We start from the raw sequence: 11388 nt of genomic DNA, 5'->3' as shown, positions 1-11388 counted from the left end.
GGGCCCCTTTCCGGGCCGCCTGGTGGACGTCGGCGGCGCTGGGACGCTGTCCCACAGCTACCGGTATGAGGTCTGTCTCACTGGCGACTCTGGGACTGGTGAGTTCAAATTCCTGAAGCCTCTCTTCCCCAATCTTGTGGTTCAGGATACTGGGAGAGTGGCTAAGGAAAACTCCGATTGCAGGAATAGTTTTGTATTCAGTTAAGTGTAGCATTTGTTCAATGAATCTCATTAAGTTTGCAAAGTTCAGTTGCATTTTGCCTCTCTTAAGAAATTGTTATGTAACTATTCAAACTAGTGTTCTAAAGCTATTCGTGTCCCTCAGAGCACTGATCTTATTCCCTCCATTTTACTTCTGTATTTAGTATTTTTAGAGGTGCTGAATGATTTAATTTTTTCTTGATATTTTACATTCTCACCATGAATAATCTTTCCATAGCTATGTATTACTCAAGTACTATAAAAACGTATAGCTGAGCGCTTGAGGATCAAGTATTCTGCCTGTGTATATAGTAAATCCCAGGCCAGCCAATAATACATAGTAAGACTGTCACTACTTTTATTTTAATCAACATAGTTAATGTTTTATATTGAAATATTTTTAATTTTTGTGAAATCTTGAATTTTTGTTTTTATACTACTTGTCTTTTCCATATAACTTCATATTTTCAAGGCTAGATTGTTTGAAGTTCTTCATTTTATTTTATTGATACTGAGGATTGAATCCAGGGCCTCTTACATATATTCTACCCCTGAGCTTCACTGCAGTTGAAATCTTTTATAGGCACTATGGCCTTTCTGGTTGATTATACTATCATATTAAGCCTTCTGAATTGCCAGAAGCATGAAACTTAGTATATTCCTTTCTCTTGCATTGTAAGTAAAAATGTACTTAATTAGAACATTAGCACATTAAAACTGTGATCTATTTCTGTTGTGTGTACCATGTATGTTAGATATTATGTTATTTGGTTTCTACATATCTAGCACATTGTGTTCCATAAAATCTAGCATTATTTTTAAAAAATAATTCTCATTTACAAATGATAAAGAGATGTTTATATGACCTTCCACTTCTTTCACTCGAAGTGGTAAGGGGCTGAGGGTACAGCTTGGTGGTAGAACATACATGCATGTGAGTCTGAGTTCAGTTTAACACCAGAACCAAAGAAATCAAATCCCTATTACATTACTGCTTCCTGTACCCCTTTAGAAAAAAATGACCTCATAACCTGAAATAAATCCTAAATTACACTGAAGAATTAAAAACTGTTGGAATATCATGTATTTTTTTCATCCTTCCTTTTGCCTTGTAAGTAAAAGTCTAACTCTGTAGTGTTTTGGGTTTTGGATTTTTGGTTTGGTTTGGTTTTGTGGTGCTGGGATATGGGCTGAGTCCAGAGCCTCATGCATTACTATCATGCTACATCCTCAACCCTAAATGTTTATTGTATAAATTTCCTTTGAAGCTTCTCCCGCCTTTCAAGAGTCCAAAAATTTCTTCTAAACATTGACTAACCTGTTTCATTATAAATTATTGCCAGATTTTTCACTTTATATTATTTTGTACATATGACCAATCAACAAAATGTTTGTTATTTAATCCTCTCATTTTGCTCTTTAGTGTAACCTTCAATTATTTTGAGTTAACTTAATTTTTCAATCAAGCTGAAGTTGCATTTGTATAAAATATGTATTGTTTTGTCCCTTAGTAGATTTGAACAGTAATGAAATTACCTGAATTATAATTGTTTTATGTCATACTCAATAAGCTACATATGATGATTATGTCATTACTAACTAGTTAAATGTATATGGAGATAAACACAGAGCAACTTCATTGAGCTTTTGACAGAATAGGAGCAGTTGAAGAGCTTGCTTTGTAATCTAACATGCTTACTCTTAAATATGAAGCATTATTCTACTTCAGATTAAGTATTTGACTTCTGCCTTGAATTATTTTTCATAAGAATATAATGAAATAAAAAGGAAAATATGACCAGTTGTTATTCTTAAAATATAATTTTGGTCTTTGATTTATACATTGAAGTGAGGAAAAGATAAAAGTAAAAACAATACAAATATGTGACATAAATATTGTAGTCAACTCTAATGATTTATCTGTTATTAGTTATTAACATGAAAGCGCTTTTATATATGATAAGAAATCAGTTTCACAAATATATTTCAGCATCATGAAGGTCCAAGTTCTCTTGATTTGTTTATGCGAGGAAAATCTAATTTGTGTAGTCACCCAAAAGAAGACTGGCTAAATAAATACCAGAACCTACCTCTTCCGTATGTGTATTCATATAGTATTCCTTACCAGCAAAGGGCCACCACCATACTATAGAATAGATTAATATGTTTAAATTCAATTATTAGAATTTAGTAATAAGCATAACCCAAGTAATTCTCACAACATGTATAACTTCTGGGAATAGGCCTCTTTTCACAGAACAAAAATAGAGAATGGAGGCCAAATATGTCAATACTAATAACAATTTCAATATATTTAGCCCAAATACTTCTAATATATGTGCATCTTTTACATTTATTTTGCTGTTCTTTTTAGGCCCAGAAAGTATAGATTTAACACATGCCATTTGGGGAACAGAAATTCTTCTGAAGGCAATGTAAGGTCATATCACTCTAAGATTTCCTCTTCTCATGATCAAAAATCAAGAACTACATTTAAAATGAGAGGTTAAAATTTATTCATGTATCTGGTAGAGTTCAACTTCTATATTAGATGGATTATCTGCAGCAGAAAGGGACCATAAATACTGGCTAAATATCACAGAGTATCTCCTTAATGCAACAGAAAGTAAATGATAATAAGAAATAAATGGCCAAGATTTCTGAGAAGGAAAATCCTCCAGGATGAGAATAAATTCCTAAGTCAGCTTCACTCCTGAAATTTGCTAAGTCTGAAAACAAACAATAGGTTTTTGATAGGATCTGAGTAACTCTAGTCGCTTTGTGGGGGGGGGTCCTTGTGCTTGTGAGAGGCAGGCAGTGGAACCACTGAGCTAAATCCCCAGCTAACTTTAGTTGCTTTTGGCAGACTGAAACACTAAAGCTCAGTGCTAGTTTTCCCCCTCAGGATATTTGTCAAATGCAAGCCAGCCCAGAGAACACTAAAAAACAGAGTGAAAAGAGGAGTAAAGTTTGTCTTCCTATGTAAAGATTAGTGTTTCAGACCTGCTATTGGAAGGGCTGTAGAGACTATAACAACTTCTCATTTGAAAATTCTGCAGGGCCAGGTGCTTATCAGGACTGCAAAGAACCTTGACTAAGCTTGGTGCTGTTTGGACAAAGGTGATTTGATTAGATAGGGCTCTTTAAAACTAACACAAGAAAAAAGATGAACTCTTCCTTGAAGAAGATAATATCATCTAAATCCTGGGTAGTTTTTCACAAAAATATCAAGCATTCAATAAAAATAAAAGTACTAGGCCCATACACATAAACTGGATGAGATAAGTAAAACTGAAAAAGCATAACACAAATGACCTATAGATGACCTAGGTACTACAAATTAACTGACAAAGATGTTAATATGACAAATAAGTTAAAAATAAGGAGCAATGGATTAAAAAGATCATTGTACCTGAGAATTGAAATTTTAAAATGGAAAATAATTCTACAACTGAAAAATGTATCTGACATAAAACTATTTAAGTAGTTACTGTCATAGGTGTAAGGAAATATAAGACTAGTGGATGGGTGACAGGTCATTATAACTAAAGATAAATAGAGAAGAATAATGAAAAATAGAAAAAACATTAGTGTCCTATGGAATATAACTAAAAACTCTAACACATATTTGTAATCTTAGAATGATAAGAGAGAGTAAATGTGGGTAAAGCAATATTTGAAGCAATAATGATCAATAATTTTCCAAAATAGGCAATGTCTTTAATTCTTCAATATGCACAATGAATCCTAATCAGGATAAATAAAAAATAAGGCATACCATATCACAGAAAAGTCTTCAAGACCAAAGCTAAAGGGAAACAATCTTAAAAGCATCAACCTAAAAATGATAGATTACTTTTAAGGATCCTTTATATAAGGAACAACTGACTTAACAAAATTATGAAACCAAAATTACAAAAGAGTGATGTCATTATATTACAAAAGACATTATAAAAGAATAATGTATTTAAAATATTGAAATAAAATTATCCCCAGACTAGAATTCTATTCATCAAACATATCCTTCAAAATTAATTTATCAGAAAAACAAAAACTAAGAGAATTAATAACAGTCACACTTGCAATAAAAGAAATACTTTGAATGGAATTCATTAGGCAAAAAAAAGCCCTAATTGGATCACAAATACAAGAAGAAATGAAAAGTAACTGAAAGGTAAATGTAACTCAGAATTGATGAAATGTTGCTTATACCAGACAATGACAGTGATTTCTTAAAGGATCTGTTATATATGAAATTTAAATTCATAATACCAGCAATTTAAAAGGAAAAGTTATAAAGTTTAAAAGTGCCAAAATTCTAAGCCTTATGTCATGGAATTAGAAAAAAGAATAATTTTATTAGATTCTTTTAGATCACAAATGCATGCTGTAATTTCTTGGATGACCACTAACAGAATAACTAAAAAACTGACTGAAGGGAACTTTTAAAATAACAACTATTTCAATAATCCAAAAGAAGAAAGGCTGGGGATTTAGCTCAGTGGTCCTGCCACCTGCCTCACAATCACAAGGTCCGGAGTTCAATCCCTGGTACCAAAAAATAAAAATAAAAGAAGAACAAAACTTTAAGGACAAATGGAAAAAGAATTAGGTAGTATGTATAGTTGGAAAGTATCGGATATTACATTAATTACAAATAGATTAGTCCAATTAACCAAATTATAAGATTAGATTTAAGAAAAAGGTAAAATTTATGGATCAAATTGTGTGTGTGTGTGTGTGTGTGTGATAGATAGAGAGAAATATAAAGAGATAACAGGTTGAAAGTTTAAAAATAGGATAAGTTGTATTCAAACACTAGGCAAAATAGTGCTAATGTAGTTTTATATTCACATAAGACAGAGACGTTAAAAAATATACTGCTAGTGAAGAAAGAGATGCCTCATAATAATAAAGAGTTAAATATACCAGAAATATGTGAGCTAAAGATTGAATACTTCCCCATAAGATAACTACTAAGCAAAAACTTAGGTTTGCAAAATACAAAGGCACAATAGACAAATGACATTCCTATTGGAAAACTTAATACTACTGTACAAATTCCTGATGGAATAAGGCAGAACACACACATTTATAAACAAACACACAGAATATTAAAGATCTGAAAAACACAGACATCTTACTCAAATAAGTTGACATGCATAGCACCCTAAAATGTACACATTCTTTTAAATACATGTGGGCTCTTGTAAAACTTGTCCAAAACTTGGGTCATAAAGACAAGCCTCAGATTTTAAAAAATGAATTGAAATGACTCAGTATGTTCTTTGACCACAGCAGATTTTTAATGTCTAATAGGTCATCCCCAAATCCTTCAAAGGTAAACAATAAAATCTATGAGTCAAGAAATTACAACAAAAAATTCCAAATATTTTGAACTGAGTAAAAAAATAAGAATTAAATCAAATCAGAACAAAGGGAATTTTAATGCATCTTAAGTGTTTATATTAGAACTTTAAATTCACCTAGAAGAGATTCAAAATCAATGTTTTCTTCTTATGAAGCTAGAAAATGAAAAGCAAATCAAATGTAGAGAGATATACATACAACATACAAGTACAATTAAATTCATGCCAGATGTATGTTTTATATTATAGGACTAATAAGTAAACCTGAAAGTTATTTCTTTTGTAATGATTAATAAAATTAGAGACTCTTAGATGAATAAGAAAAAAGATTAAAAAAAAAACCAAATGGCAATATTAGGAGTGAAAAAAAATCACTACCAATCCTGCAGAGGACAGAGAGCAGGAGAGAGGGAGAGAGAGAGAGAATAATTTTATGCTAACAAATTGCAAAGTTTACCCAAAATATCCTTTAAAATTCCATTTTTACAAAACTGAAGCAAGAAAAATAGAAAATCTGACTAGCCATATCCAGAAATTTTTAAATTTTTAAACATCTTCCCACTTTACAGTAGTGAATTCTTCCAAATACTTTTATAAAAATTAACACCAGTATATACAAACTCAGAATGGGAAAATATATTTGCCAAATTATTTGGTGTCAGTATAGTCTGAATAGGACATCCAAATTTGAGTAAGACTTAAGAAAGGAAATCACAAGTCAAATTCATTTATAAACCTAGATGAAAATTTTCTTTTAAAAATATGAAAATATAATTTGGAGATATATATAAAAATAGTAGGTGATTAATAGTAGGAACTTAATTTAGAAGAGTGCCAAAATGGAATATTTGAAATTTGATCAGTGTAATTTGCCATATTAACAGATATAGGAGAAAAATAACATGATTACCTCAACCAGGACAGAAAAAAATCATTTGATAAAATTCAGCAAACATTAATGGTAGAATTACATACAAATGAAAATGGAAGAAATATTTAAGTGTCTTTAAAAACCACATCTTTAATGCTAAATTATTGAAAACTTTCCTCTTTATATCAAGTATGAGATTCCAATCCTGTCTACTTCCATTCAGTATTTTACTATTGGACCTAACCAGTGTATGTGTTGGGGGTGGGGGCAAAGAAGAAATAAAAGGCACAATGATTGGAAGGGAAGAAATAATTTTTTAAAAGGTAAAATTGTGAATACTAATAAATTTCACAATTTCTTTGTGAAAGTTGATCACATGAATATAAAGTTTACATGGAAATATAAAGGGACAGTAATACCCAATGCAATCATGAAGAAAAAATATTAAAACTGGAGATGCCACACCAAGAGCATGATCCACAAAAGAACTGATAAAAAGAATTTCATTAAATGTTGCTGCTCTACAAAAGATTCTACTAAGAGAATGAAAAGATAAGCCACAGACTAGAAGATATTTGGAGAAGACATTTGATAAAGCACTCTTATCCAAAATACTGTATACAAAGACTAAAAATTCAATAATAAAAAAACAATCCCATGTTAAAATGGACCAAAAACCTTAACACTTTCCAAAGAATAACTATGTATTGAAAATAAACATATTAAAAGATGCTCTAATAGGTAATGAGGGAAATGCAAATTAAATAAAAGTAAGATAGAACTACAAAAAATGGCTGACTTGCAGCATACTGAGAACACCAAAAGCCGAGGAGAATGTGGAGCAACAGGAACTCTCACTGCTACAGAAAAGGAAAACTGGTCCTGTCACTTGGGAAGACAGCTTGGCATTTCATACAAAATTAAACACACTCTTACTATATGATTGGGGAATCATGTTTTTTAGTATTTGGTACAGGAGTTGAAAACTTATTTCCATACAAAAACTTTCATAGAGAGGTTATAGTAGCTAAATTCATCACCATTAAAATGATTGCCTTCAACAGGCAAAAACAGGTAAATTCTTATATAAACAAACAATGAAATATTTTTATTAACACCAAAAAGAAATGAACTATCAACACATGAAAAGTCATAGAACTTACATGCATATTATTCTGGAAAGAGGTCAAAATGTGAAAGGACTTCCTACTACATTATTTTAGAATATGTTTCCTGGTTTCTAGAGATTTTTCAATAGGGGAGAAGATATAAATATAGCACAGGAAATTTGTAGTGCGATGAAAATATTCTGATACTTAAAAACATATATGTTTCATCATTATACATTGTTCAAATGGATAGAATGTACAGCTCCAAGAGTGAACCTCAATTTAAACTGTGGACTTAGTGGTAAGTATATTAATGTATGTTCATCAGTTGTAAGAAATGGTGGGAGAGGTTGGTAATAGAGAGGGTTGTGCATGTGTGGGAGGATACATGGGAAATTTCTGTACATTGTGATAATTTTCTGTGAATCTAAAACTGTTCTCTAAAATAATCTTTTCTTAAAGGACTTACCTCACAGGAAATAAAATTCCTGATAAAATAAACTAACCAAAACTATAGTAATTAAGACAATGTGGTATTGTGAGATAAACAAAGATAAAAATTGAATACTAGAGAAGACATGTCACAATGATGACACTTCAAAAATAAGGATGTATAATCTTTTCAACAGATGATACACTGGCATTTTGGGAAAAATTTGACTCTAACCATATTAATTTGAAAAAAATTAATTTTAAATTGGCAATGAACTTACACAGGAAAAGAATAATTAAAAGTACTTCGTATGATAATATTTTACAGTGGTATATGCAAAAATTAAAATACAAAAAGTGCTAATCAAAATAGTAAAATATTGATAAACCATAAGAAAATAAAATTAAGTATTATTCATAAAAATACCATATTAGAGTGAAACTACAAAGCATAGAGAGGGGAAAAGTAGCATATATTCATACATATATATATATATATATATACACACACACACACACACACACACATACATATTTAGAGAAACACTTGTACAAATACTTAACATATCCATAAACCAGTATCATGTTAAAATGTGAATTTGTATTAATCCCCAGAGGAATGTTAATTAAAATTACAAGATGATATCACTACACACACAGTTGAATGGTTAAAGTTGAAATGACAACATCAAATGTTGACAAGGATTTGGAGCAACTGGAACTCCCATACTTTATTAGTACAACTACTTTTGAGAAACCTTTCACAGTATTTACTAAAGTTAAAAATTTGTGAACACCTAAATGCTCAGCAATTCAATGTCTAAGAATATATTCAAAATAAACAAAAGCCATATAGGAAATTTTGTGCAATCAAGTGCTAATCAAGAAAAGCTCAAAACTGAAAAAATCACTTATCAACTAAAGAATGTATAAACAAATTACAATATAGTCATATATCTGAAACAAAGCACAGAAAATAAAGCAAATTAGAACAACATGCATACTATAATTTTACAAACATAATGTTGAATGAAAGAAGACAGATAGAAGTTTACTTTATATAATTCTATTTCTATAAAGGTTGGAACAAAGGCAAATGAGAAAAGATTATGACAATAGAATTCAACATCATCTTTATCTTTTGAGGGGAAGATAGAAACCAAACAAGGTAGAGGGGTCATCTTGAGGTTTGTTAGCATTTTATTTTTAATCTAGATTCTGCGTATAGGAGTGTATTAACTTCATGAAAGTTAGACTATACATAAAATTATTAGTACCCTTTTCTGGGTGACTGCTGTATTTTGAACAAGTAGTTCTGTAAAAATTTTTAAGTGTATATAAAATTTATTATAGGTTATTGATTGAATGGAGTGAAATTATAAGTCCATAAATAAAGTTTGTTCATGTACTCAAAAGGTACTTTTAAGGAGACTAATATATCATTCTAGTTCATTTTTAAAGTATTGTTTAACTAAAAATTAACTCCGGAGAAGTTTATTTACAATTTACAATAACTAGGAATTGGAGAACAATCAAGTTGCTTCTGTAAATTAACAGGATATTAATAGTACGGTTACAATTTGGAATGAAATACTGAATACTATGCAATAGTTAATACGGACACTTGGTGGCGCTGTAGGATAAGAGTGTGAATAATGTCTCTGCTAAAAATCGGGAGCCCATTATGCTGGGAATCAAAACTGAATGCTCCCTAAAGGAAGGAAGCATTTTAAATAGCATGTAGGGGAGAGATCTTCAGAGAAGGTACCATTCTAAATGCAAGTGTGCCACCTTTAATTAATGATTATTTAACCAAAGCATCTGGGTGGATTGTACACTGAGGTGAAGAAACTGCACCTTCTGGACCAGGTCTGAACAATGGAGACTGCACTAGCAACCACGCTGCACAAAAGGCAAGTGATTTTTCTTGTTACGCTGTTGTTTTTCGGGGGTGCTAGCTCTGAGGCAATTAGGTATTCGATGCCAGAAGAAACAGAAAGTGGCTACCTTGTAGCCAACCTGGCAGAAGATCTGGGGCTCAGGGTGGGGGAACTGGCCACTCGAGGAGCGCGAATCCATTGCAAAGGAAAGAAACAGCTCTTGCAGCTCGATGTAAAGACTGGCAATTTGCTTCTACAAGAAAAGCTAGACCGGGAGGGGCTGTGCGGGGCGACAGAACCCTGTATGTTGCATTTCCAACTGTTACTGGAAAACCCGGTGCAGTTTTTTCAAGGTGATCTGCAACTCACAGATATAAATGACCATTCTCCAGAGTTCTTAGAGAGGGAAATGCTCCTTAAAATCCCAGAGAACGTCCAGCCAGAGACTATGTTTCCTTTGAAAATAGCCCAGGACTTTGATATAGGGAGCAACGCTGTTCAGAACTACACAATCAGCCCCAATTCCCATTTTCATGTGGTGACTCACAATCGCGGAGATGGCAGAAAATATCCAGAACTGGTTCTGGATAAAACGCTGGACCGAGAGGATCAGCCCGAGTTCAGTTTAACGCTCATGGCGCTGGATGGTGGGGTTCCGCCCAGGTCCGGAACCTCAACAGTACGCGTTGAAGTCCTAGACATCAATGATAATGCTCCTGGATTTTTACAGTCGCTCTATGAAGTACAGATTCCTGAGAACAGTCCCCTTAATTCTTTGGTTGCTGTCGTCTCTGCCCGAGATTTAGACGAGGGAATTTATGGGAGTGTAGTCTATTCTCTATTCCAAAGCAATGCCTTTACGGAGCCATTTGTAATAGACGAACGAACCGGAGAAATTCATCTGAAAAGAGCATTAGATTTTGAGGTAACTCGATATTATAACGTAGAAATTTCAGCTACAGATGGTGGAGGACTTTCAGGAAAATGCACTGTGGCTATAGAGGTGTTAGATGTGAATGACAACGCCCCTGAACTGACCATGTCCACGCTCAGCAGATCCATCCCAGAAAACTCTCCAGAGACTGTAATTGCCATATTCAGTGTTTTTGATCCAGATTCCGGGGACAATGGTAGAGTAGTTTGCTCCATCCAAAACGACGTCCCCTTTCTTTTGAAGCCTTCTTTCGAGAACTTTTACACCCTGGTCACAGAGGGTTCACTGGACAGAGAAAAGAAGTCAGAGTACAGCGTCACCATCACGGTCACCGACTTGGGCACACCCAGGCTGAGAACCCAGCACAACCTAACCGTGCAGGTCTCCGACGTCAACGACAACGCCCCGACCTTCACCCAGGCCTCCTACACCCTGCTGGTCCCCGAGAACAACAGCCCCGCCCTGCACATCGGCACCGTCAGCGCCACGGACAGAGACTCGGGCGCCAACGCCCAGCTCACCTACTCGCTGCTGCCGCCCCGAGACCCGCAGCCCGGCCTCGCCTCGCTCGTGTCCGTCAACGCCGACACCG

At 33.5% G+C, this 11388-nt stretch overlaps 2 protein-coding genes across 2 annotated transcripts in view; both read left to right on the top strand.

The window, feature by feature from the left end:
- Positions 1-1984, top strand: part of LOC109117725 (protocadherin beta-4-like) — a 4483-nt gene extending 2499 nt beyond the window's left edge. Inside the window, exon 2 of the mRNA XM_019206012.2 lies at positions 9-1984. Coding sequence (XP_019061557.1) covers positions 9-205 — 197 coding nt within the window. The 3' untranslated portion in view covers positions 206-1984. The remainder of the gene's footprint in view (positions 1-8) is intronic.
- A 7590-nt stretch (positions 1985-9574) lies between these two features.
- Positions 9575-11388, top strand: part of Pcdhb5 (protocadherin beta 5) — a 3046-nt gene continuing 1232 nt past the window's right edge. The window contains exon 1 of the mRNA XM_033765568.1: positions 9575-11386. Within this exon, the coding sequence (XP_033621459.1) occupies positions 9861-11386 (1526 nt within the window). The 5' untranslated portion in view covers positions 9575-9860. The remainder of the gene's footprint in view (positions 11387-11388) is intronic.

The sequence above is a fragment of the Fukomys damarensis genome, unplaced genomic scaffold, assembly GCF_012274545.1.
Source record: "Fukomys damarensis isolate Sample0158 unplaced genomic scaffold, DMR_v1.0_HiC HiC_scaffold_3, whole genome shotgun sequence".
In the NCBI taxonomy this organism is placed as follows: Eukaryota; Metazoa; Chordata; class Mammalia; order Rodentia; family Bathyergidae; genus Fukomys; species Fukomys damarensis.
This window is presented reverse-complemented; position numbering and strand designations above follow the sequence as displayed.